The sequence below is a fragment of the Bos indicus genome, chromosome 11 (assembly GCF_029378745.1).
Source record: "Bos indicus isolate NIAB-ARS_2022 breed Sahiwal x Tharparkar chromosome 11, NIAB-ARS_B.indTharparkar_mat_pri_1.0, whole genome shotgun sequence".
Lineage (NCBI taxonomy): Eukaryota > Metazoa > Chordata > Mammalia > Artiodactyla > Bovidae > Bos > Bos indicus.
The window spans coordinates 75,182,845-75,210,430 of NC_091770.1; the positions used below are offsets into that span (position 1 = coordinate 75,182,845).

Sequence of the window (27,586 nt, forward strand, 5' to 3'; positions counted from 1 at the left end):
ATGGATAAACAATAGAGCGCAGGGAACCACATTCAACATCCTGTGAAAAAACATCATGGAAGAGAATACAAAAAAAATAACATCTCTATGCGTATAGCTGAGTCACTTTGCTGTACAGCAGAGATGGACACAACACTTTAAATCAAATATACTTCAGTAAAAAAGATTAAATTAAAAAACAACTAAACCCATATTTTACACGTTGACATTACCACCTCCAGCATTACTGAGCACTTCCTGTTTGCCCAGGGATGGGCAAGAATTTTTTACCCAGAAGTTCCAAAATTCTTACACAGTCCCTCTAAGGTAGTATTGTTGTTGACCCCATTTTACAGATGAGGAAAATGAGGCTACGGAACGGTTAAGCAACTGACCAATGATGTGCGCCCAAGGCTATCTGTCTTTTAGACCAGTGTCCTTCCCAATTCATGTTCTGCCTCGTGTGGTACCAGGGCTCCCACACACGCCCTGGCCGAGCTCACCTGTGTCAGAGTCAGGGCTTGGAGCTGAAGCTGGGCTGAAGTGTGGGACACAAACTGAGTGGAGATGGGATCGCTGAGGGCCCTAAGCCACTTTATGTTCAGGGCCAGTTTGGAGTAATTGCACTTTGAAAAGCAGGTGTGGCAAGATCAGTTTTTTCAGTGATGGGGAGAATGGATGAGACGGAGTGGGCAGACTGGAGGCAGGGAGACGGGCAGGGAGATGGGCAGGGAGACGGGCAGGGAGACGGGCAGGGAGGCTTCCTCTGTTCCCCAGGTGATGTGGTCTGGACCATGGCAGCGAAGTGGAAACAAGGAAATGGGTGGACTTGAGACACATCTGAAGGTGGACCTGACGGGCAGTGATGGGGGTGCTGAGGAGAGGTGATGGGATGAAGATGGAGAAGGAGAGTCCTGGTCCCTTACACAGCTGTGTGGGTGGTGGACCTGGCCCTGAGCCAGGAGTTCCAGAAGGAGGAAGCAGTTTGAGGCTGAGGCGGCAGGGTTTAATTCTGGGCATTTTCTATTTGAGGGTCCTGGCAGATGTCTAAGGGGAGACATCCAAGCAAAAGAATTGGGAGTCAGAAGCATGGGAGTTGGAATAAGAAAGGTCTGAGTTCAAGTCCCATTTCTAGCACTTATGAACAAGTTGCCCAGGCTCTGAAACTCTGTCTGCTTGTGTGTGAAATGAGGTTAATTGTGGGCTCACATGAGGCTGTTGTAAGAACTGAAACAGAACATGGCAAACTCTTGGCACGGTGCCCGGGTCTCCATAAATGGTTTAAAAAACAAAACAACAGCAAAAACACAACTACCATCACAACCACTCACAAGCAGAAGGTGGGTTGGAGCCCAGGACTGACTGTTCAGGACACAAGTCCTGGATTTGAGATCATTGAATGCAGGAGATGATTTTTCATTTCATGGAAGCACAGTAATTGCTTTGCAAAATGCCCTACTTTGGGACTCCTTGAATCAGTGAGGAACTGGTGTATTTCAAAACGTATTGAATTTATTTGTAGCTATTGACTACAATCACGGAGATGCACACGAAGAACTAGAGGCCGTCACAGCACTTCTCTGAAATGAGAATATATGACCGCGGAAAGGTGGAATATGATTTTCAAAAGTGCACAACTATTTTTTTATTGTAAAGCGAGTGAATTTCCACCTTCTTCTAACACTTCAGTTTAATAATTCAACACATACTTACTGAGCACATAGCAGGCCAGTGTGAGATGCTAGCAATGCAAAAGCTAAGAAGACAGAATCTTTTGTCTCAAGGGAAGGGAGGCCTTTGAAGGCCGTGGCCATCATAGCAGATCACACCTATGGACTGTGTACTAGACACCAGACAGTCTCATTACTAATTCATTTAATTGCCCTCACCACCCAATAGAGTAGATTATATTATTATCCTCTTTAATAGAAGGGGAAACCCAGCTCTGAGAGGCTAAGCAACTTGCTAAAAATCACACAGCTAGAAAGCTGAACTGGAGGACGGAATGGCAACCCACTCCAGTATTCTTGCCTGGAGAACCTCATGAACAGAGGAGCCTGGCAAGCTATAGTCGATGGGGTCGCAAAGGGTCGGACACGACTGAGGTGGCTTAGCATGCATACACGCAGAGAGCTGAAGCATCAGGGTTTAAAAGCAATGAGGCTGACACTGAAGTCAAGGCTCCTCATCCCATCACTGTGCTGGGGTGGAGGCGTGTTGGTACTTCATAGCTGGTGTGTTTACACATTGGGTGTCCCCACTAAGGTGAATGAATGTGGTCGGCTGACCTACTGATTGTCCCACAGTCCACGTGAAAAACCTTCTGACCCTGACCGCCTCTTACATGCCCACCTGCCTCCTCTCTTTAGTCACCCCAGGAGCTCTACTCAAAGTTGCAATCCGGGAACAACGTCTCTAATGATAAAGGGGAATCACTAACTTACCAGTGACCAGCTGCTTCAGAACTCCCCATAAATTTAGCAGTGGTCACAGGAAAATTATTTCAGCCCCTGGAGTCCCTGGTCGGAGGGGCTTCTGAACAAGGCCAGAGGCATGGGCTGAGTGTCCACCTGCTTTGTCCAGCTCTGCATTTGGGGCAAAAAAGGCTTGGGGCTCCCTCTCATATTCTCCTTTCAGATTTTTCTTGGGGGCAGCCAGGCCACTGCTTCAAGCCAAGTTCTTGACTTCAAAGACAAAAGATGGAACCCGGCATTACTCAGGGCCATGTGGAGACAACGGAGGGTGGCGCAGCCAGAAGGTAATGGATCTTTTGGGACCACAGAGCAGGACCAACAGACCCACTGGAGACGGGTGTCACTGGCCAGGGCTTGCTTTACCGGGGCAAAGCAGCCGATGCATGACCAGCTCCTGGAACATGGATGTATGGGTATTTAAATCTCTGCCCCTAAGACAGGCAAAGGTGGGTGTGAGAAGTAGTGGGAAGGGTGCTGCTGACCCCGTGATGCCAAGCAGAGCCCACCTGGTCCTGGCTGCAAAGCCAGGGTTCCACAGACTGGAGGAAAGCAACACAGAATATCCAGACTCTGGGGGAATTTGCAAGAAAAACCCAGCATCTGGTGTTGGATGCGGCAGTTCCTGATCTCTGCTGGGAAGGAGGGTTTTCTTGGAAGCCTGATGCTTATTTTAAGGAACCTTTGGACCGGCCTTGCACAGGCTTTTCCCATAGCCGTGTGAGCTGTCAGATCAAGGGGCCCCGTCAGCCTGGGGAGAGAACCACTGGGATCTCAGAAATGATGCACCCAAATTCCGAGCACCAGTGTCTTCCTCAATTATTTACAAGGAACATGATGTGGTGGAATGGAATCTAATTCATAATGCCTCTTTAATGCCTTTGTAACACAATATTCACAATATTCCCTTCTCATCTCAGCACGTGACAAGTTGCCACTATTGAATTCCCATTAATATGAATTATGGGTACAATATATTTTGCCCAATATTCTCTCTCTCCTCAGCCTAATGTTGTGGGAGAATAAAAAATCATACGTTCAGCATATTCTTGACGCACGAGGCGATGGCGGCACAGACTCTGTCTGCTCCTGCTGGGGTGGAGGTGCCAGAGCTGGGGGGGGGTCCCCCGGCCCCCGATCTCAGTTGAGGTGAGTAAGCTGCGGGGCGCAAGGCTTCCCCAACCTCTGCTCTCTTCTCGGGATCCCAGGCACTGTCAGATCCAGGTTGTTGCCGCCCCACGGCAGGCCGTGTCTCCACATCGTGGCAGCAACATGAGGAGTCGGGAAGCCGGCTGGAAGGGTGCTCACAATGTGAGCCTGGGCGCTGCACCTCCCGGCTGGGTTATATGGTGAGGGTGAGCGCGGCGCCCACCTTGTACAGTCATTGTGGGAGGCAGTGAATGCATACACTTAGAACCCTGGCCGGCCCTAGTAGAGAGCATTCAACAAACATTAGCGACCTCAAGGACATGTTTGGGGCCCTGGCTGGCCAGCAGTCCTGAACTGCATCCTAGGATGGCTTCTGAGTTCCCGAGGAAAGTGCATGCTTGTGCCAGGGAGGTCATATGTCATGTCCAGAATACATAGCTGGCGAGATTTATAATTGCTGTTGAATGCGACATGGCTGAGATTTCACCTGCAGCCCCAGGTCTTGAGTGCTGGAGAAAATGATCACAAATACAGCTTCCAATGGCTCCATCATCCCCCAGGACCCTCCTTCCTCAGCGTGTGGCTCCCCGCCGTGCTTGGCGGTCACCTGCGGAGAGTGGGAAGGCTGAGCATCCTCCCAAGGCAGCGAGGCCACCTGGTGAGTCAGGACAGGACTCCTCTGTGACACCAACCCTGCCGTCGCCCAGGCCCCACTCCTGGAGGCCCGGCCTCCCTCCTGCCTGTTCCTCAGGGGTTCTTCCCCACGTGTCAATCCAGCCAGCATCGGTCTGGGTCAGGCGTCTTCATTCGATTGTCTGCCATTCTAGACCCTGTGGCTGGTGCTCTCATTTCTCTGCATAAAGGAAATTCCATGATGAGTCAGCTCTGCCTGGATTTACACAGATATTTCCTCTCTCTTTTGATGGCCGGGCACTTCTTTATTTCTAATTTTTTTTCGCCGTGGTCACATATGAATGACACAGAATTGGCCATTTTTACCATTTTTATAGTACACAATTAGTGGCAGTCATTATACTCACAATGCCATGCAAACATCACCACTATTCTAATCCTTTTTCATGACCCTAAACAGAAAGTGTACCCATTAAACAGTAACTCCCCATCCTCCACTGAGCTCCTTTCTGTCTGTATGAATGAGGGCATTTATTTTTATAAAGTGTTTTTGCTTTGCTCTTTCTTGCGGACCTCACAACAGTCCAGTGAAGTGGGCACTGTTGTGTCCACCTTATAAGTAAGGAAACAGAGTCTTGGAGAGCTTAAGTGTCCTGCCTTGAGGTCACTCATCCAGTGAAACATGAACTTGGGCCTTGAACCCAACCTCCTCCCTTTGACCTGGGGTCTTCCCCCCATTCCTGGGAAGAATGCCTCCCAGAAGGGAGATGGTAACAGGTACCTTTTCCTGCTCTTTTTTCTGTTCCCCCAAAGCAGTGCTGACCCTACAGGGAAGGCAGTCATAAGTCACGGCTGCTTCAGTCCTGTCTGAAGTTAAAGGCCAGGATTCCATGGCATCTCCAGGGCCCAGCCCATGTTTAAAACCATGGGAATGGCTGAGGCACCAAGAGAAAGCGTCCCCTTGAGGTTGGATATTGCTGGTATTGCTCCAAGCCTACCCGGCAATGCCAGTGGGTAGTTTTGATGATCTAGACTGGCCTTCTGGGATGGAACAGGCCAGAGCAGTCTGAACACAGCCATGAATGTGGACACCAGCTGTGCACAATGTCATGGGCCAACACAGAAACCCTGAGAAAGAGAAGATGTGGTCTCGAGGCTCAGTATTCCCCAGGACCCTGCGTCTAAGCTGTGTCTACACCTCCCACATGGCTTGGTTCAGCTTGGTTCATCACCCCTGGGAGGTGTGGGGCTGGACTCTGCAGTCCTAAACATGCTTTGGTCCTGACATCTGTGGTTGTTTCAAGCTGTTGATGCGCTTACCTGCTTCAGTGGGGAGCCCGTGCTATCTCTTTAGGAGGTGCTGCTGACTCCAGGGGAGACGTTCATGGAAAGATGTTCAGCCAGTTACTCACGTTAACAGATTTCACTGAGGACTGTGTGAAGGGGGCCCATATAGAGCTAGATGCCTGGATCCTGGAGCTGGACTGCCCAGGGCTGAGTTCCAGCCCTGCTGATCTTGGACAAGTCCCCTGGTCTTTCTCATTCTAAGTGATGGTCATCATAATGACCTCAGAGGCCTGCGATGAGAATTTAAAAAAAATTCCTGTTGGGGACTTCCCTGGTGGTCCAGGGGTTAAGAATCTGACTTGCCATTCAAGGGACGTGAATTTGATCCCTGGCCAGAGAACTAAGATCCCATGCGCCCTGGGGTGACTAAGCCTGTGTGCTGAAACTACTGAGATCGCCCCCCTCTGGAGCCCCTGAGTCACAACCAGAGAGTTTGTGTGCTGCAACGAAAGATCCTGCATGATGTGGTGATGATCCTGAATGCTGCAACTAAGGCCTGACTCGGCTGAATAAATAAACAAGTAAATAAATTAAAAGTTAATGTTGAGCAGTGCCTGGAACAAAATAATGACTGCACAAATGCTTTAAATGAAACAAATATAACCTGCAGGGAATTAGAGGTAAATGGGAGAAAAATCTCACGGAGGTATGAATACTTGAGAGAAGAGGTTGTGATCCCAGGACTCCAAATGAGAGAAGGGAAGAGGTGTGGAACCCAGGGTGATGCATAGAATCCGTATGGCCAGCATGGCTTTGTTAGTTGCAACACCGACAGTGAGCCCACAGGGCCCTCAGTCTGGCTCACATGCAGGTCTCATCTTCATCCTTATCACAGGCAAACACTGGAATTACTCCTCTTTGAAGACTCATCCACCATGTAGATAGATGTGGGTAAAGATGAGGCCAAAGGCATGTATTCCTACCTACCCCCACAATAGGTGCTAAATAAAAGAATAAATCACTCCAAAATCACTGTGGATGGTGACTGCAGCCATGAAATTAAAAGATGCTTATTCCTTGGAAGAAAAGATATGACAAACCTAAAGAGCATATTAAAAAGCAGAGACATCACTTTGCCGACAAAGGTCAGAATAGTCAAAGCTATGGTTTTTCCAGTAGTCATGTATGAATGTAAGAGTTGGACCATAAAAAAGGGTGAGTGCCAAAGAATTGATGCCTTCTAATTGTGGTGTTGGATAAAACTCTTGAGAGTTCTTTGGACAGCAAAGAGATCAAGCAAGTCAATCCTAAAGGAAACCAACCCTGAATATTTATTGGAAGCTGCAGCTGAAGCTCCAATACTTTGGCCACCTGATGTGAAGAGCCTGCTCATTGGAAAAGACCCTGTTCCTGGGAAAGATTGAGGGCAGGAGGACAAAGGAGCGACGAAGGAGGAGATGGTTGGATGGCATCACTGACTCAATGGACATGAGTTTGAGCAAACTCCGAGAGATAATGAAGGACAGGGAAGCCTGGCGTGCTGCAGTCCATGAGGTTGCAAAGAATCAGACATGACCTATCAGTTGAACGACAAAAAGAATAAATATTCATATGCCTAAATTCATTCTGTCCTCAAATATTTATTGAGAACCTTTATATACTGGGTATCATGTGGACCTTACTCCTATGGACTTCACTGCCTAGTAAGGAGACAAATTAACAAATGGATAGGTACCATATATTATAGGTATTTATATGGACATAAACAAAAGTGTCATGGGAAAAAAGAAATTATAGCATTTTTTTTCACCACAGAGGTGTTAACATTTAGGGTGTCAGTTGCAGGATGAACAAGAGTGTTTCTGGGCAGGCAAGAAAGGGAATGAAAATTCTGGAAAGAGTAAGTGGCAAGTTGCAGAGGCCCTGGAGCCTGAGAGCTCCTCTCATGTGGCTGAAGTGGGTGAAAGGGGCGATGTGCTCAAATGACCCCATGGCTCAGGCACCCAAGGTGTTGGATTCCACTCAGACAGAAACATGGCCCCATGAAGTATAGGGGCTGCAAGCTGTGCCCTGGTGTTGGCATTCAGGGAAGCAACAGACAGCAGAAGCCCTGTACACCGCGGAGAGCTGAAATCAATGAGTAACAGGCAGAGAGCATCACAAAGGCCACTGCAGCCGTTTTTAGCAGCCAGCGTGTCAGGTGAGGTCTGGGAGGTGGAAGAAGACATCTATACTGTTGCTTGGGAACTGTCTGTGCTGTGGAGACAGTTTTCAAAATAATTTATTTTTAAAATACAACCAGCATAGGTATTAGTTCAGGTAACAAAAGCCCAGAGGCAAGCAGGGCGGCAGCATTCGGGCTCTGGTGCCAGATTTCTGGAATTCTCTTGTTTTTCTCTTCCTTGTGTGCTGGCTTCACCCTCAGGCTTGTAGCATGATGATTATAGCAGTTCTAGGCATCATGTCCAGACATGACCATGTCCAGAGGAAGAAGGATTTCTTTTTTCTGTGACTCTTCCTTACAGGCAAGAAAACCTTTCCCAAAGCCCCCAGATAGGATTACCCTCGTGTTCCGCTGGCCAGCACTGGGTGCATGACCCTTCCTGAACCAATGACGGGGAAGGGAAATGGGATTGCCACGCCTGGTGTTGAACCACCATAATCCCAGTGGGGACCAGGGTTTGCTTTCCCAAAGTATGGGAAGTGGTGGCTGCCTGAACAGAACTGAGGCTGGGTAGACAGCCAGCAACCCCCACCACAGACCTCAAAGGTCACTTTGTCAAGTCTGGTGTGGTTCTCCACCTTCTGCACCCTCACAGCAAGGGCCACCCGACCCACTCACAGGCTTGGCCATTCTACTTCCCTATTTCTACCTCCTATCCCCTAGCCTGCTGGCTTTAGGGCCACTTCTCACCTGGTAAAGGAGTTCTTATCTGATGCTAGTCTGGTGCTGAGTTGGGCAGGGCATGGAGCACTCTGCTTGCTGGCAGCCCCACAGGGTCGGGGCATGGGGAAACCCCTGTGGCCTTCTAGAAACAAAAGAGGACAGCAAGCTTAACCAAGCTGCTTGGGCCTCGGAGCAGGTCTGGCAAGGAAGCGGTCATGTGGTGACAGAGAGTGCTTTCCTTAAGGGACTGTAGTAGTCATCAGCTAGCAGTTTAAAGGAGAGAGGTGCTGATGACTGGCCTTCTGTGATTGGAGTGGGCACCTTGCTTCCTTCCCAGCTCCTAGGACTCCTGTTATGGTGCTAGGGAGTGCAAAACACCTAACCATCATCTCATGAAACATTAGGAGAGGAGAGGCTGGGGAGGCAGGACCCCTACCCCAATCATCAAGAAAGGTGTGTGGCAGGCTTCTCTGAATGTAGACTGATGCTCTGCTGGGTTCTCACGGTTCTTTATTTTTTATATTTATTTATTTACGGCTGTACTACAAGACATGCTGGGATCTTGGTTCCCTAACCAGGGATCAAACCTGTGCCCCCTGCAGTGGAAGCGTAGAGTCAATCATTGGGCCACCAGGGAAGTCCCAGTCATGGCTCTTTATTTGCCAGAGGAAAATGAGGATTCCTGCCTACGAGTTCTAGAAGTACAGATTCCCAGTGCAAGTGAATGTGCCTAGACCACTGGACATGGCAGCAGAGCTGCACAGAGAGTTCTCCTAAGCCTTCATTTTAGGGCAGCGAATACGGTGTTGAAATGGATAATCTGCTATGTTACTTCAGCGTCACTCTGCAGGGACTCCACAATGACCCTTCACGGTGGCATGAAGCTCAGGGAGGACTCAAGCCGATGTGGCCACTGGTGTCACAACAGTGAGTAAAACAGGGGTAGGGTCTGTCTGAGTTTGGAGGAGATTCTCCTCGCTGAAACAAAACTGAATCCATAGATGCTGATGGTGAACAAATGAGACCAAGGGGCATTCAGCTCTCCTTTTTAATGCTTGTTTCCCTGAGTTATTTTTAGCATTACAGTTAACAAATGGGCTGGGTCCCGAAAGTTCATTTGTAATTTGGCTGTTTAGATTTTGGAACATACTTTCCCTATAAAAAAACAATGTTATAAATGGTGATGAGATTCCCAGGCTAGTTCTCCAAAGCCTATTTAACCCATAATGTAGCTAAAATACTGTCCTTCTACAATGAAAAAAAAAATTGTTTAATTGCAACATGAGTAATTAAATGAAACAGGGAAAACCATTAAAACTGAATAAGAAGTAGATTTATGTTCATCTTGAATGATGCTGTTTGCAGAAAACCTAATTTAATTTAAGAAGAGGTCTTTCCAAGGGCTTTTTTGGGAATGGCACAGGATTTATCCTATTAGGGAGAAAGAGCCTGGGCTCTGTCCGATCCGCAGTTATTGTATATTTGCATCATGTAACTGGCTCCCTTTCCTGATTTTAGGCTCCTCAGAAAGTCTTCTGGTCTAAATGTGTTTTCTTATGTGGATTCTCACTGGGCAAAGTCCACGAAGTTGGTCTCCTTGGGGGTGAAGTTTTGATTCTGAATCAATAGGTTAGCATCTGTCTTTGAGAATATCCTGGGAAGAGCAGTGTCTCAGTTCCACCAGCTCTGAGGCAGTGATGGGGTTATGCATTGGAGCCTTGAGGACTGAGGTCCAAGACCTGCCGGTGGGGCATTCTCAAGGTAACTGCATCGGGCAAGGTTCCCTGGGGGCCAGGTGCACTGCCTTCTCCATGGCAGCACCATCCTCACCAGGGTTCTCCTTTCAGATCTCCCTAGGGCAGCTCTTGGTGTGGATGGCTTGGGTGTCACCCAGGTATGTATAAGTCACGCCAGTCCCCTGTTGATTTTGTCCACCAGGCCATATAGATTGGTTTATCGGATTGGTCCTATTCTTTCTGTTTGGGGAATGCAAGCCTTGGCCAGAAGCTAGAGAGTGAATAACCGTGTTTAAGCAAGTGTGCTGGCAGCACGGGGGCGGGGGTTGCATATTGCAAAAATTAACACAAAGGCTTCCTGTCCTTTGGTGTCTGCCCCTTTGCAATGTGGTGAAGCACTTTCTAACCAGAGGCAGGACCTTTTCCCCACTTGAATTTGACTTGGCCTTGTGACTGCTTTGACCAACAGGATTTTAGCAAAAGTTCCTCAAGCAGAGGTACTTGTGCCCTGAGCCTTGGCTTCTTACTGCTCCTGGAAGTCTGAGAACTTCCAGTGTGCAAGCCTGCAATAGCTGTACAGAGGATGACAGGCCACACGAAGAACTGAGATGTCTTGGCCGACAGTCCGTTAAGCACAGATGTATGAGTGAGGCCATCCTAGAATGAGCCACCAGCAAGTAGCCACCATGCAGCTGACCACAGGCAAGTGAGAGAACCCAGTCCAGAACTGACAACAAACCCACAGAACTGGGATGGTTTTATGGTTGTTACGAAGCAAAAGCTAACTTCTATACACAACTGGCTCCAGTCAAGCCCATCTCACAACCTTCCTTCAGAGTCCACAGCTGCCTTCTATATAGATATGGCTCATCCCTTACAAATATGGTAATACATATAACCTTCTCCCTTCTCTTTGTCCCTTTCATCAAAAGTCTAAGAAATCAAGCCACTCAAATCTACCCTGCCTGAACTATAGGCTTTGGAACAGATGCTTGGGCAATCATGACATTTTTCAATTTTGCACACACTTCGTGACTGACGGATGGATTTTAAGTCAATGAGGATACAACCTGGACTGTGGCTGCCACTTAAAGTTCAGGTGAAACCCATTAGCTGGGCACGAACAGGCACAAGTCGTCTCACGATGCATTATCAGTGCCTGGTAATGCATCACAAATCTTTGTTCATGGGGCAAGAAATGGCCTTCTGGGGAAGCACACACAGTCTGGAAATGTGCCATAAAAGGGGCTTGAGTGATTCTCCCAACTTACTGAGCCCACTCTGTAGTCCTTGGTTTTCAATGTGGAAACAGGAGGAGAGAGACGACTACTTCTCATTCTGCAACTGTGCAAAGCTGCTTTTCTATCCATTCTTGGACCCCCAGAACCACAGGAGAGGAGGCCCCCTCTGCTGGTGGTCTTGTGGTCATTCTCATGATTCCCCATAGCAACCCCAGATCATCCTCCCCCTGCCCCCACCCTGATGAACATTTCTCCAAAGAATTTAGGTCATGTGAAGAAGTCATTGTCTCTGGGGTCATTAGGTCCCCCCTGAAAGCCTCAAATGCCCATAAATGTCAAAAACTCTGAGGACAGAGCCTGCAGATTCCATGGCCCCTTTTGGTTTTCCCTAGGCCTGGGACACAGGCGAAGTCTCTCTCTTCCCGGCCTAGATTTATTTTCAAGGGTTTAGCTCTGAGGAATGACGGGAATGTTTCAGCATGAGTGCTCCTGACCACGTGGAGAAAAGCCCCCGATACATTTCACAGACATCAGCGAGGATCCTGCAAAGTCCATTCTTTCAAGAACAAAATTGCATTTTATGAAGCCGTCCCTTTTCTGTTTCATCTGTCAAGCAGGTTTGCTGAGAATAATTTAAATTTCATGCAGCGGCAACTGCAGGGCCGTGGAGCTTCCTTTCTATCCCGTAAACAGGCCTGGCAGCCGTTGTGCTTCTCAGCGGCACTCTCCCCCTGGGCCCTTGATTGCCTGGAGCCTAGGGCCAGAGTACTGGCTCCCAACAACAGGGGGATAGGTCTCCCCCAAATATATGAATATTTTGTTGAACTCAGTTTCTCATTTACCTTTCCAAAATGAACTTTTATTGAGTGTTTAACCAGTGGCAGGTACTAGTCTATGCTTTTCTGCACATACTAGTTTAACCAATTCTCACAACACTTCCATAAGAAACATATCATTATCATTCCTATTTTACAGACAAAGAAACTGAAGCTTGCAGAGGTCCTTGGCTCCTCTGCGGTAGACACAGGATTCAAACCCATTTCTGTTGGACTCAAGGGCTTGAAGTTCTCACCAGCTGTGCAATGTTGAGTTGACACAATCTTCAGCCTAGATTTTTTCTACTTATAACACAAGAGGTAAATATACCCATTTTCTTGCCGAAATTCAGTGTCTGCTGTCAGCTAGGTGGATGAGGGAGTGGGAAAAGTTATCATAACAATGCTGCAATGTTGGTTACCATGGTGAATACACTGTGCCAGGCTCTGTTTCTCACTCCGTAGGTGACCTCTGTAAGTCTTTTTTTCTCAAAGTCTCACTCTTCTGACTTACAAAATACAGGGGTTGGGTTGCATGCTTACTTTTCTTGGGCTCTGGAAACTTGTGTCCTAGAGGATTAAGGGCTGACCTATGCCCCAGGGAAGCAGTTTATCAGTCTGAGCAAGTGTGTGTCTGTGTGTGTTGGACTGTGTGTGAGTGTGTGTGTGTGTGTGTGTGTGTGTGTGTGTGGTGTAAGCGAGTGTATGTGTGTGAGTGTGTGTGTGTGTGGTGTGTATCTGGCTAGGCCCTCACCATGCTTCAGTCACCCAGGAGTTGTGTTTGTCCAACTGGCCTTTCGGCCTTGCATCTAAAACATGCAAGAAATCATCAGGCCCTGGAAAAAGGAAGAAACCAAAAGATCAACTCAGGCCTGGAGGCTGCAGTGACAGAAAAATTGCCATCATTTCCCTGAGCTGCCGCTGGGAGCACAGCCAGCCTTCCTCGCCCTGGAGAGCCAGGACTGCCCCTAACGCTGGGCAGAAGCAGCCCCACACTGGGCAGGGCAGATGAAGGGGCTGCCGTCTCTACATGGGTGGTGACAGCCTGGGCTACGGGGTGCCTGCAGCCGGCAGACGCTGTGACGCTCCCCCTGCTCCACGTCCAGCCCACTGCAGATGCTAAGGCCTGACGGTGCCAACATTTGTCATCTCAGCGGTGGTTCTGGCCCACGCAGCACTAGACCCTCTACCGAGGAAGCCAGGCCAGGACATTCAAGCAGCATATGCCACTACGGGGTGGTGAGAGTGGAAGCGGAGTGGTGCAAGTGTTAGTTGCTCAGTCATATCTGACTCTTCGCAACCCCATGGACTGTAGCCCACCAGGCTCCTCTGTCCACGGAATTTTCCAGGCAAGAATACTGGAGTGGGTTGCCATTTCCTTCTCCAGGGGATCTTCCTGACCCAGGGATCACACCCGGGTCTCCTGCACTGCAGGCAGGTTCTTTACTGTCTGAGCCACACGTGGGGCGGGGCGGTAGGAATACACAAAAGGAAGTGAAAGCCACAGCTCTGCTTCTGGCTTCCATGCAGCTACCTGCCTCCCCAAGTCGTCCACCAGAGGGGGCCTCTGCCCTGTGTAGACACTGGGTTTTCAGGACCTCCCTGGTGGTCCAGTGGTTAAGAATCCACCTTCCAATTCAGAGCACTTGGGTTCAATCCCTAAGTTCAATCCCTAAGAAGTAAGATTTCCCCCATAGCACAGAGCAACTACACGGGTGTACCACAACTACTGAGCCTGCGCGCCACATCTAGAGAGTCCATGCATCACAATGAAAGATCCCTCATGACACAGTGAAGACAGGATGCAGCCAAAAAAAAAAAAAAAAGTCACTGGGCTGTCTTGGAGGAAAGAGCCCATGGCTGACAAAAGTTTTAAGGTGCTCACCGCCATCACCCATTACTAGGTGGTGCTAACTCAGTCTCTGCTTGAGGCCCATTGGATCCCCCTTCCCTCCAGCCCCTTGCTGACATGTCACCATGGTCTCGTCACAAGGTCAGCTTAAGGCCTGCGTGCATGCTAAGTCGCTTCAGTTGTGCCTGACTCTTTGCGACCCTATGGACCGTAGCCCACCAGGATCCCCATCCATGGGATTCTCCAGGCAAGAACACTGGAGTGGGTTGCCATGGCCTCCTCCAGGGGACCTTCCTGATCTAGGGATCGAACCTGCGTCTCTTATGTCTCCTGCATTTACAGGCGGGTTCTTTACTGCCAGCTGGGGAGCCCCAGCTTGAGGCTTAACCACTCAAAAACTCAGTTCCTGTCCCTGCCTGCTTGGGGCCTAGCTCTTGTTTTCTTATCTGAAGCCTTACCTTTTCCTCTTGGTGAGGCCAGAAAATGATCACCTTGCCTTACAGGGGCGTGGCCTTGTCCCGTAAGCCTCCCCTGGGAGACGGGGACAATGGTGATGACCATAGTGCTCTATAGGGCATGTCCTGTGTGCCGGGCTTGATGTGATTCTGAACTCTTTACATGAGTTTTAACTCACATGATCCTCACAACTCTGACAGGCAGGTATGACCACTTATTCCAATGTTACAGAAGTGAGGCCCAGAGAGGTTATGCAACTGGCCCAGGGTCACTCAGTCAGCACGAGATAGAATGGAATTCAAATCCAGGCAGTCTGGCTCCAGAGTCTGTCTCTCTCCATTCCACAAAGCAGCCTCTGCCAACAGCCTCAATGGGAGAGGCATCCTCGGGTCACTTGGTTGCACCATCCAGGCCGCAGATTTGTTATATCCTGGCCCATGAGTTTCCTGAGGGCAAGAGCCAAACCTTGGCTGCTCAGTGAAGACGCAACTGGTCGACCAGGCAAACCACAGATACCTCCTAGTGGCTTGCCTGTCACTTGATGTGGTCCCATCTCGGCTTAGACAAATAGGCTGGGGACAGGAGTCTGGGGGTCGGCAGTTAGGCCAGAAGGGCAGAACGGAACCAGAGCCCAAGTTCAGCCCCAAGGCCCCGGACGGAAACCACTGCTGTATTTTGTCCTCCCTGCCCGCCCCTACTCCCTTCTGAGCACACCAGGAATCCAGGGTAAAATCAGGCACCTTTGCTTGACTGGACAAGCCTCTGCAGGTGTGAAACTGGGCTGGAGATGGTTACGGGGGAAGGTGTGCCAAGGAGCTGGCTGTCCACAGAGGTGTGAACTTTTGGCCCCTCTCCCTTCCCAGCCACCCAGCTTTTTCTTGCCCAGCTGTTGTTTTCTGTCTGAGGCTGGGTTCCTTTCCTCTGTATGCTGTGGTTTGGGGCCCAGCCAGAGATGATGAATATCAAGCTGCTTGAGAGCAAAGCAGGAGCCGTGTGGGCAGGGCAGGCCCTCCCTGAGTTTCCCCTCCACTTCCCTGGCTTGGCAGAGCCCAAACCCCGGCCTGAGGCCCAGCCTGACGCTGTCCCTAAAAAGGCCTCCATCCCTGAGAGGGTGGAAACCATCAAGAGGGCTCCCGCGCCCAGCTCCTCCCTGCCCACCTGGACCCCCGACCGTCAGCTCCAGACGCTGCCATCCTCCACATGGCCAACAGCTGGCCTAGCTGAGCGGCTGCCAGATGCGGCCGGCGGGGTGGCCGGCTGGGTCCCCTGGGCCGAGGTCACTGCCCCCGGAGCCGTCCTGGGGGGTGGCGCCTGGGGAGGAATGTGTTTGGCTGGTCCAGGGGCCTCATGCCCACATTAAGCCTCCGTCTCCTCTCCCCTGTCCAACATTCCTTCCCTTTCCACCTCAGTGGGGCGGTGTTTTCATAACAGGAAAATGAAATCAATAAGGCACTGCCGAAGATGTCAGTGCGCTCCAAGCTGGCCTCCAATGGCTCCATCGTCTCGGGCCTCTGCCGGGCACTGCGTCGGCAGCACTCAGTTATTAATGGGAAGCGGGGCTGGAAGGGAGCTTTGACAATCGCCGAGACAAAGGCTCAGCACACCTGGAGCGCCACTTTCCAACACCACCGCCACCTCACAATGGCTGGGGCTGGGGCTCCCCTGCCTTTAACTTTTCCTGCAACTTTTATGAAAGCAGAAAAGACTAGACACACACACACACACACACACACACACACACATGCTGGCCCTGAGACGGCTCCTAGGAGGCAGCTCTGAATGCCTGGCAGAGGTGACGGGACCTGCAGAGCGCCTGCTTGCCCAGGACACCGGGTGGCCGTGAATGGGCTTCCGGCCACCAGCCTGGGTCCCGTCCCTCCAGGGGCGGGGTGAGTGGCCCGAGGGGCACCAGCTCGGCCGGAAGCCAGGCAGAAGCCTTGGCGACATTTATACTTCCATGGTCGCGGTTGGTAACCCAGACTGTTTTCTGCTTTCGCTTCTGGGAGCTGGAGCCACTTCTGGAAGAGGGAAAAATGACCTGAAACTGACACCTTTGAGGCCTGGGTTCCTCCAGGAAGGTCCCTTCTCAGACCTCTCCCATAGACTTGGTTCCTCCGTGTCCTCAACTGGACAAAAGTACTGATGTCATAGGGTTGTCTGGGGCTTGGAGGGGACCCTGGGTGTGCGTACACTTGGTACGAACGCTGGTTGATACACAGCAGTTTTATGACCATTTAGGACCAACTGCTGGGCAGAATCTTTTTGCAAACTTGTCACCGGAGCCCCCAGGGGTCTTATCCATCTACAGGTCACCCACTTAGAGACCCTCTATCACCACCTTAGAGTTTCACAGCCCTTTCGCTGGTTAAATGCCTTTTGTCCATGTGACAGAGGACAACACATGGCCTCAGCACCTGCTTGTCTTCCCACAAGTTAGTCACAGAGAGAGGCTTTATGGAAACTAAAACCATGTGAACTTTAACAGTTGCCTGGTGCGGCCCCAGGGACACCTATACTCTGGAGAAGGAAGTATCCGGCTGGGGACTGTGGGGGAGCAGGGCTCTCCTGCCCGGCTCCTGCTCGCAGCGGACACCAGAGGGGTCTTACCTTGGTGGTGGTGGCGGGGGCGGAGCTGGCCACAAGGCTGGTGATTGCCTCGCCACTGCCAGTGGTGCAGGGCGTGGGGGCCGTGGCAGGTGTGGGCAGTCGGGAGGGCACCACGGGCAGCGGTAGAAGGCCGGGCCGGGCACTGAGGCTGCTGGCGGAGCTGCCCCCCGCCCCAGCGGTGGCGCTGCAGATGCTGGTGGTCCCATGCGTCCCATTGGCACTCCACTCGCGGCGGTCCCAGCCCACCCGGTAATCTCTTTCGAAGCGGCTGTGGTGCCGGGACATCTCGCTGGGCCGTGGCTGCTCCTCACGGGGAAACAGAGGCCGGACCTGTGGGCAGAGAGTGGAGAGGAGGGCAGTTTAAACAAAGGGCAGCCCCGCTGGGATGTGAGGACAGCCACGGCCGTCAGCGCCCATTAAACATCTTCTCTGGGCGCAAAACCGTTAGCTCATTTCATATTCACAGCAAGCCCACAAAGCATGGATCATTAGCCCCATCACAGATGAGGAATAAATGATTTGTCCAGGATCACATGGCAGAAGTGTAGTCAATGAGATTTGAATCCAGTCATGGTTTAAAGTGATGCTTTCTGTTCGGTAGCATCACATTACCCTGGACGATGCAGACGTGTGCCTGCTAATTATAACTAGGACTTTGTTCCCCCATCCTTGCTGTGAAAACAAGATCCTGTGGACCCCTCAGGCCCTGTTATCTTCAACCCTATGGTAAGGTGAAACAGCCATGTCAGGAGACTCAGTTTGTGGTGAACGAGGACCTTGACAACAGATCTCATTTGATCCTTAGAGTGGCCTGTGAGTTGGGAAGGTCATCCTCACTTTATGGGCCAGGGAACTCATTAAGAATAAGTGATTCCCTCAAGGTCCAAAAGCTAGAAGGTGAGAATGTGGCCAGGATCTCCGGCCTCCAGACCGTGACTCAGTGTAGGACTCAAGTCCAAGGTGTTAAGCTTTAGGGAGTTGAGAGTTTTCTTTTATAACCTGCGACTCAGTTGCTGGCACCCGAGTCCCCCAAGCTCCCTAGCCTCTGTGAACCAGACCGTCTCCATGCAGCTTTCCCGAATATCCGAACATAAGGCCCTCCGTGTTGTCATGGAGACCTAGACACACCAGATACCCCGAGGGCCTCCTGTATCATCAGGGATCGAATTTTGCTCAGCACGACCATGACTTGCCTGGCTCTGCACCAGTCACCCTCAGTCAGGAAGGATGTAAAGATACAGGAAAGGCTGTCCTAGTGGGCAAGGCCTCAGTGAGGCACATGCAGAGGGGAGAAGTTAGTGCTAGGGAGCCAGGGGCAGATTGAGCTGTTGTCTCCCTGCACATCACCTCCCCAGCTCTGCTCCCAGCTCAGGCACGACGTGGTTCTCTTTGATTCTTTTCCTTTCTCCACACACTTTCTGTCTAGGGTGTGAGCTCCTGGAGGTCAAGGACAGCTCCTGGCTCACTTTCCTAACCTGCCAGTCCAGCTCAGCTCGGGCTGGGGGCTCTGGAATTGCTGACTAGTAAATGGACTGCTTTATTTTACAAACTTACATTAAGCCTGATACCACTCTGGTCCTTGCACATCCAGACCTAGGTGCCAGCTTCTAGTGCCACAGAGCCAGAGCCCAGGCCAACCCAATCCAGGCTGTGATGGACAGGGCCCTGGTAGCAGCTGTCCCCTATCTTGGCATTGTCCCCTCTGCTGGATACTTGACCCCCCACAGCCTGGGCTAAGCCCGCAGGTCCACCTGAAGCAGAGATGACTGTCCTTGTTAAGTTGGATGGTGGGCTCACTTAATTTCATTGCTATGCTTCATAGCTTATACCATGCCACAAAAATTGTATTCAATAGTAACAAAAGTTGTTTTTTCATCTATTCAATAGTAACAGCATCAAAATAAAAATGAACCTCCCTTTGATTATCCTCACAAACTTTTCCAACTGATGTTCTCAGGAGAGCTGGCTATGCTTGGTTCTGATCATGGTCCCTGCTCCTGCTCTGTCATCTACTCCTGTGTGGCTCTGGTCACTCCTCTGGGGTCATTCTCACTGAGGTCAAGAAGGACCTATTTGTCCCATCCAATGGGAAGTTTATGCCCATGTCTTCCTTAACCCCCCTCCCCACCCTCCTTGGCACAGCCGACCTTCTGGAAAGCTCCTCTGTGCAGTCTCGGCGACATTACATTCTCTCACTTTTCCTCCTTCCTCTACCACCCCTCCTCCTGTCTGTGCAGCAGGCTCCTCTTTCTTGGCTCATTTTCAAGGGCCCCTATTTCCTCTTTGTTTCCCACCCTCTGCCCTGTCCCTGGACGACCTCATTCAGCCATGTTTCCTGGAGCCTCCCTTGCCTTGCACCACGCCCCCCATCCTGCTGCCTGAAGGTACCTAAACATGGTTCATCCTTAAATCAACGCATTGTTCTTTTGCCCAGACATGCATTCTCAGGAATTCCCTCTCAGAGAAAGCCATCTGCCTGTCCCCACGTCTGTCCCCGTACCTCCCAGCAGGGCTTTTGCGTCTGTTGCTCTAGTTGTTTCTTAAAATCTGCCTCCCTCCATCTGCACATCCACCCCAAATCATGCCTCCCACATACATTATCTCAAGCGGTCCGCTGTCCCCAGCTTCATCCTTCTTGTCCATCCTCCACCAACAGCCCTTGTGGCTTTTTTAAAAAAAACTTTGTTTATTTTATTATTACTGCCTTTTGAATCTTCTGCCATGCCTTGTAGTGTGTGGGATCTTAGTTCCCCAACCAGAGACTGAAACCAAGTCCCCTGCTTTGGTGGTGTGCAGTCTCAACCACTGGACCGCCAGAGAAGTCCCTCCCTTATGGTTTTTTAAAGCACAGGTCTGGTCACCATCCTTTTCTCTCCTGCTTTAAATACTATCCTTCTGATAACGATCCAGACTCCTTAGGATAGCCAGGGGATTCTTGAGCATCTGGGCTGGCTCTCTTTTTTGGCATCATCATTCATCATCATTCATTCATTAATGGGCTTCCCTGATAGCTCAGTTGGTAAAGAATCCACCTGCAATGCAGGAGACCCAGGTTTGATTCCTGGGTAGGGAAGATCCGTTGGAAAAGGGATAGGCTATACACTCAAGTATTCTGGCTTGGAGAATTCCATGGACTGTATAGTGGTTGCAAAGACTGAGTGACTTTCATTTTCACTTTTCATTCTTCCCCTCCCGGGAATGAGGTGCTGTCATTCCAAACACATTACAGTTTCTGAAGGTATCTCGCCCTCTGCCTGTGGACAAGCCCACCCTGTTCCTCTGCCAGAACCGGCTTCCCCTGAATCTGGCTAAGTCCTGTGTGTCTGTTATGACCCAACTCAGCCATTGACTCTTCTCAGAGGTTGTATTAACCACTCCTTTCCCAAGATCAGGTGAGAGAGCTCCTCTGTCCCCCTGAACATCTGCACCCACCACCATTCCAGCATCCATGGATGGCTGTTGTGCATTTGCTACCCTTGAGAGGAAACTCCAGGCTTTATTGTTTCTATAATCCCAGCACCTAGCAATGCCTGGCTTAGAAGAGTGTTCAGGAGATATTTGCTGGATAAATAAACACATGTTTGTTTCTTCTTAATTGCTCAATGTTTAAGGAAGGGACAAACACATTTGTGCAAAAGGAGAACCTTAGACATAAAACCTTGAATCTTCCAGCTGGAAATTCCCTGAAGGCACTGGAGCTAGGAACTGTCCTTTCTAAGAAAGCAGACTGGAGTCTCTGAGGACAGCTCTGAAAGGAGGATCTACATGTTCAGGGGCAGCTGAAACCCAGAGCCTAGACTCTGGTCTCCTGAGGTTCACCTGTCAGGGCAGGGCTCTTGCTAATTACCAGTGCCCTTGGGGTGACTGCCTCCCTAGGCTGGATCCTAAGTGGGGCAGACATGATGCTCCAAGTTTAAAACACAGTGTTCTCTTTCTGGCCATCCAGAAAGACCCCTGAATCCTCCCTCGTAGTTAACTTGGGATCATGCATCTGATTTCATGCAGACAGAATGAGTGGGGAAGGGATGAAGGCCATTTCCAGAACTCTCTCTAAAAACATCTGGTGTGACCCTCTGCTTGCCCTGGTGACCTCAGAGGCCACATCTCCCAGCCAGTGCCATTATCTGATGGAAGAGGGTTGCCCCCCCATCTCAACCCCAGTGCCAAACTCAGCACAACTGGTACATAAATCTTTATCTTTAAGGCCGTGAGATTGGCAGTTTATTTGTTACTAAGTCTAACCTGGCCTGATTGGCACTAAATCAGCCCCTACATTCCTACAGAACAACACAACCTCCCATATTGTCAAGGAACCATCTCCTTCCAGCTGTTGAGGATGGAGATCAGGAGGGCTGCCGTTCAGGTGGCCTGCAGCCCTGAGACAAGCCCAGAGCTGGCACAGCATGTTTGGGATCCAGTCACAGGGCCCTCCTGGGCCCCAACAACACCTCTGATGCCGATCACACCTCTCAGCTTGCTACCTTGGAGAAGAGGGGCCCCCTGGACCACATTGTGGCTCTCTCCTCCTCACAGCCCTGGTGCATGGCAGAAAAGCCAGCCCAGCAGCTGTGCCTCTGCCCATCCCCATCCTGCCGCGCATCCCTGTGAGTCTCCTGAAAACACCAGAGAGACGGACACTCAGGCAGCTGGAGGACCCACAGTCTGGGCTCGGCCTCGTTAAGTGTATTCAAAACAAAGGTCAGCTATTTGCATGGCAGGTTTGGGCTCGACTTCATCCCTAAGTTTAATTTCCCCTTTCAAAACGGAATGAAAGGCGCATGCTGCCTGGTGTACCAGGGGTGAGACGGCAGAGGGCCAGCGCCAGAGGTGGCCGCGTCAGTATTTCTTGCTGGGCTGCGGCCTGTGGGCCCCCACGTGCATCTGGGGCTGGAGGAAGCGTTCGCCTGGGTGGGAGGAGGCCCCAGGCGCACGAGGCATTTCAGATGAACCTGGTCAAGCAATTACAGACAAAACATGCAGAAACGCTTCCTTGTCAAGGTGCACACCTGGCAGGTGGCCTGTGAATGGGCAGAGCCTGGCTCGGGGCCCGGGCACGAGAGAGGGGAGGGAGTCTGGCCACAATCAATCCCAGGTCCAGGGCTCTTAATCAGGGAGCAGGCTTGCCCCTGGGTGGGGTGACTGTGTGGCCAGCATCTTTTAAATTACACGCAAGTGTGAAGAAAGATCTCTAGGATCTAAAAAGTCTTAATTTGTGGGTGGGGGCAGGTTAGCCCGAGGTCCAGGGTAGAGACGTTTAGGGGGAGGTCCTGGGTTCAATCTGAAGAGTCTCCCAGGAGTGTTAATCACTCAATCGTGTTCGACTCTTTGCAACCCATGGCTGTAGCCCACCAGGCTCCTCTGTCCATGGGATTTTCCAGGCAAGAATATTGGAGTGCATTGCCATACCCTCCTCCAGGAGATCCTAAGGGGCAGGTCCCAGGTTCAGTCTGAAGAGCCTCCCAGAGGTGGGGGTTTTACGTGGAAGGCTTGGCTGTGGCTGCTGGGGTGCTGGGAGGGCACCCACTCCTTCACTAGGGGCATTGATCTCTGCACCATCCAGGGATACTGGGCTGGCAGAGACGACGGGAGGGGGATGGGGCCCCCAACTGGGGCGGGTGGAAGCCCATGTTTGCCTGCCTGAAGCCTCACACCTCCCAGTTTCCTAAAGGCATGCACCACCACCAGCTTGCATTGTAGCCCCTCGGGCAGACACTGGGTTTCCACTCTTCCAGAACCAGACCTAGATTCAGAGAGCCTGGGCCTGGCACACAACTGGGGAAGCTGGTCCCCGACCCTGGTTCCCAGTCCCTTCTCTGCACATGCCTCTCCTCCCCTGGGGAGAGTGAGGGGAGGGGAGGCCCTGCTCACAGAATCGCAGTGGAGGGGAAGAATGGGGTGAGCACATCACCCTGGGACACTCCAGAAGGGCCCAAGGGCTGCTGTGGATGCACAACCATTGGCCCTGCACCACCCCGCCCCCAAGCCCTGCCCCTACCTCCCTGTTCAAAGCCACACAGACTAGAGCTCAGTACACACAGGTAGACACCAAGCCTAAGGACAGAGCCCCCCAGCACCCTAAAGGGGGAGGAGGCCCACACTGACCGGCTCCAGGGAGAACAATGACCCTCCAGCCCAACTAACTCAGGGCCGAGATGAGCCCTCAAAATTATTACAGGGTCAGCCTGGTGTGCCTGTAGCATCCAAGCCCCGCTGTGAGGAAGACCTTCTTCCTTATCCAGGGCTCCTCCCCGGGAGAGAGAGGAGGGTCTGTTCCTGCTGCCCCCCAACTCCTGAGGGATAAGGTGCTGGCTCCCATGATGACTCACTTGCTCACCAGAAAGGGTATGGGCTCCCCCAGCAGGGGCCTGGGCCCGGGACCTCCACACACATGCTCCACGCTTGGGCTCCCCTTCACCTGGAGTGAATGGAAGTCAGAAGTTGGCTTCCCTGCCTACTGGGCACTGGGGCCAAGCCCTCATTCTGGTCATCGCCACTGAGCACCAGGTGTGCCAGGATGCAGGCAACACCACCTTGTCCTGGGTCTCTTTCTCTTCCCTTGGAGTAGTCAGAGGAGGATTGCTACCTGGGATGAAAACAAAATGATGTAACTGCTCCAGCCCCTGACTTCCAGCTCCTGCCCCAAACCTCTGCCCCTTGACTGTCCCTAGAACCCTCATCTCCCAACCTCTCTCCTTCTCTGCGCTCCTGATGCCCAAATGGAAAGTGTACTTTGGGCCTTCACTCTGCACCAAGCCTCGCTTGTCTTAGTTTTGCTGCAGCTACTGAAAGAAGTGATTCTGCCTGTCTGGAATTTGACCAAAAGTTTTAGGTGTTGTTTATTTTATTTTCTATGTCATGGTTGCATGCATGTGTGCTAAGTCCCTTCAGTCATGTCCGACTCTGGACTGTAGCCCACCAAGGCTCCTTCGTCCATGGGATTCTCCAGACAAGAACACTGGAATGGGTTGGAGGATCAAACTGCTGCCCTCCACCAGGGGATCTTCCTGACCCAGGGATTGAACCTGCATCTCTTATGTCTTCTGCATTGGCAGAAGGGTTCTTTACCACTACTGCCACCCGGGAAGCCCCTGTTGTGGTTAGATTACCTTTATAATGATAGAAAAGGGAACGTCTTTACTTTAGAGTTGTATAAGAACCAGTCTGGTACTACGGAGCCTACCCATCCTTCCCCACTGGGAAATACGGGCTCCATCCCAGTCAGTGCCTGGCTTAAGTCTGGTTCAGACTCTGGAAAACATGCACAGAGCTGGACCATTTCATGCTCAACGCTCCAGTCAGACCCAGGAGCTGGGCAGGCCCCAGGTGTTCGGCACCTCTCAGACCCTGTCTCACCAACTCGCCATTGAGCTTCTGGGTTCCAGGGTCTCCTTGCAAAGGGTCCACACTCTTTGTTCTGTTTGGAGAAGCCACACCCCACTAGCTGCCTGAGTTTGAACCCTGGCCCTGCCCCTCTCTGCTCTGCTAGCTCAGCCCCAGGTGACCACTCCAGGACTCGTCCTGGGGCCCCCGGACAATGGAAAGAGAGCCAAGTGAGGTGTCAAGAGGGTTGTGTTTGAACCCCAGCACCACTTCTTGGGCTTCCCTGATAGCTCAGTTGGTTAAGAACCACCTGCAATGCAGGAGGCCCCGGTTTGATTCCTGGGTAGGGAAGATCCACTGGAGAACGGATAGCCTACCCACTCCAATATTCTTGGGCTTCTCTTGTGGCTCAGCTGGTAAAGAATCTGCCTGCAATGTGGGAGACCTGGGTTTGGTCCCAGGGTTGGGAAGATCCGCTGGAGAAGGGAAAGGCTACCACTCCAGTATCCTGGCCTGGAGAATTCCATGGAGTGTATAGTCCGTGGGGTTGCAAAGAGTCAGACATGACTGAGCAACTTTCACTTCACCGCCCCTCACAAGCCCCAGGAACTCAGGGATGCTGTGGGTTATTCATCTGGGAAGCAGCAATGGACAGCTCTGCCTGCCCCCAGGGCCACTGTTAGCACCAAACTGTAAACCTCATGAGCCCTCTGTGTGCGAGAAAGAGCCCCATCCCTGGATAATGACCAGATCTGAGTTACAGGGAGGACAAGGATAGCCCCACAAGGTCAACAGGAAGCAGGCAGGTTTCCAGGATGATGATGAAGGAGGCGGCTGTGAACTAGGAAGCTGTGTGGGTCTGTGTCTCATGGACTCCCTGAGACCCCCTGTGCTGGGTGGCTGGGACCTTGCAGGGTGCTGTCACTCAGGGCCACTGTGGACACCTCACCGTGGTGGAAGGAAGGTCATTTTCAGCAGAATGTCTGTGTTCATGGGGATCTCCTATCACAAACCCCAGAGCCTGCCCTGATGGACGGGCTTCTGCTGCAGCTCAGGGCACCATGACAGACACAGGTCCAGGGGGGACCAGAGGATACCAGGTTCAGGTTCAGCCCTGCTGGCCGGGCCGTGTCTCCATAATTCGGTGTCATGTCTGCTTGCTGGATACCAGAGCAGCGTCTTGTCCCACAGACTTGCCTCGACATGAATAATTCATGAATAAATAATCAATCATTGTGAATGTCACAGTCCTTTGCTTTGTGTTGTCCATGCGGGACTGGGGCCCAGGGGCCTCTGTCGAGGAGCCCATGGCACCGGCCCCTGAGACTCCTGTGCTCGCCGACCTGCGCTCTGTGCACCCCCAAACTCACGGCAGGACAGTGGTGCTCTGTGTCCTGGGATGTGCTCTGTGTCCCCAACTATTGACACACCTGGTGTGCACACTGGCCCCAAGATCACAGGTGACTAATGACCCTTCCCTCCTTCCTATCATTAAGGCATGCAGAGGAGTGGGCGCCGGCTGTGAGGGCCCGAAGGCACGATTAATCCACAGGACGGTGGGGAGCCCGCGCTGCCTCCAGACAGGGGGCTGAAGAATGAGCCGCGGCCCGTCCAGCTCGATCGGAAAATGTATGATTGCCTCGTTTGGGGGAGACGTGCTGCCAAGTCGGTTGGAACAGTCCCTGCCCATCTTTCTTATTTTCGTTTCCCTCTCTGCATCTTTAGTGTTTCTTCTGGAGCAAAATAATAAACGGCAGCCGGAACACCATCTTGGCAAATGCAGCACAAAGGAATTCTCTGGGTGCTTCTGGGGAAGCCGGCCTGGTCCTGTAACTTGGCACCAATGTCAGCAGGAGCTGGGGATGCCGCTGGGAAATGCCTCCCTGGGGGTGCCTCGGCTCCCAGGACCCCCTGTCTCCACCAGAGCCCCACCGACTCAGACAACTTGGTTCTGGTTGAGTCTGGGGGGCTGGGCCCACTCCAGCCCTCCTGCAGGAGGCCTCCTCCAACCAGCCCTCCCTTCTCCGAGCTCACAGAGGCCGGCTGACGACCCAGGAATGGGCTGGGACATTCTACTCCCCCGTGAATGCCGCTCCTATGAGGGTGTGCTCCCTAATGACAGGGCCCCCTCTGTTTCCTCCATGGAACTGACTGGGCACAGCTGCCTGGGTCTGAGTGCTGGGCCTGGCCCTTCTCTGCTCTGCCAGCTCAGCTTCTGGTGATTGCTCCAGGACTCATCCCCAGTGAGGAGTCAAGAGGTTTGCGTTTGAATCCTGGCCACTACTCTGCAGGCTAGGCACCCAGAGATAGAGGACAGGAAACACTCCCAGATCAAGGTGGCAAGCCCTTTCCAGCTCGGAACACATTCTGAGGCGAGACATGTGCCCAGGGTGAAAAATGTGAAGAGGCCACCATCTCAGGTCTGATCTTGAAAGCGTGGCCTCCTCATGGCTTTTCCAGCCCACGCCCTGCTCCTGGGGATGCAGTATTCCTTAGCAGAGGCAGGTGTTTATCACTTCAAGCGGACATAAGATGTGCCAGTTGTGGGGCCAGACCGGACCCAGGGCTCTGTTTCAAATCCTCTGACCAGCTCAAAAGCCAAGCAGCTTCTGGAACATCCCCAGGCTAATGCCAGTCTCTCCCTGATCTCAGCCACAGGACTGACCTGGGTATGGTTTTATGATTAGGTCCTTTCCTTTCAAACACCAAGGCCGCAGAGAACTGAGCACAGACATTGCTGTCACGTTTCACCCCTGCTCTGAAAGGGAATTTTCCTTCCACCTGCCTTGTCCAGCCAGGAGGGATCACCGCTCTCCTATTTATACCCACTACTCCCAGCCATCACTGGTCACTCAGCAGGGCAAGTGTGACGATTGCCCAGCCCTGGTGCCAGGCTTGGGGTGGCTTGTCCCAGCATTGCTGCTTAGCTGCTGGCAGCTTCAGGGTCTGGACCCAACTGAGCAGCCTCTACCAGACCCTTGAGCCTGGGGGGAGAGAGGCGTCGGGGATGCGACAGCTTACATTAGAAACCAGGGCAGTGACGTCTTACCCTAGGGGGCATCAAGCTCTGTAACAGAAGGCTTGAGCGTGTCATCTTTACCTCTAAAGGAAGACAGGGACTTTTTTCCACTGCCAGTTAAACCTGCCTGCTTT

At 51.7% G+C, this 27,586-nt stretch overlaps 1 protein-coding gene across 3 annotated transcripts in view; it reads right to left on the reverse strand.

Annotated features, from left to right (window-relative positions):
- Positions 1-27,586, reverse strand: part of KLHL29 (kelch like family member 29) — a 331,050-nt gene that overhangs the window by 127,995 nt on the left and 175,469 nt on the right. For all 3 annotated transcript variants that reach the window (XM_019970638.2, XM_019970640.2, XM_019970637.2), the window contains one exon: positions 17,114-17,443. In XM_019970638.2, the coding sequence (XP_019826197.2) occupies positions 17,114-17,398 (285 nt within the window). In that variant the 5' untranslated portion in view covers positions 17,399-17,443. The remainder of the gene's footprint in view (positions 1-17,113; positions 17,444-27,586) is intronic.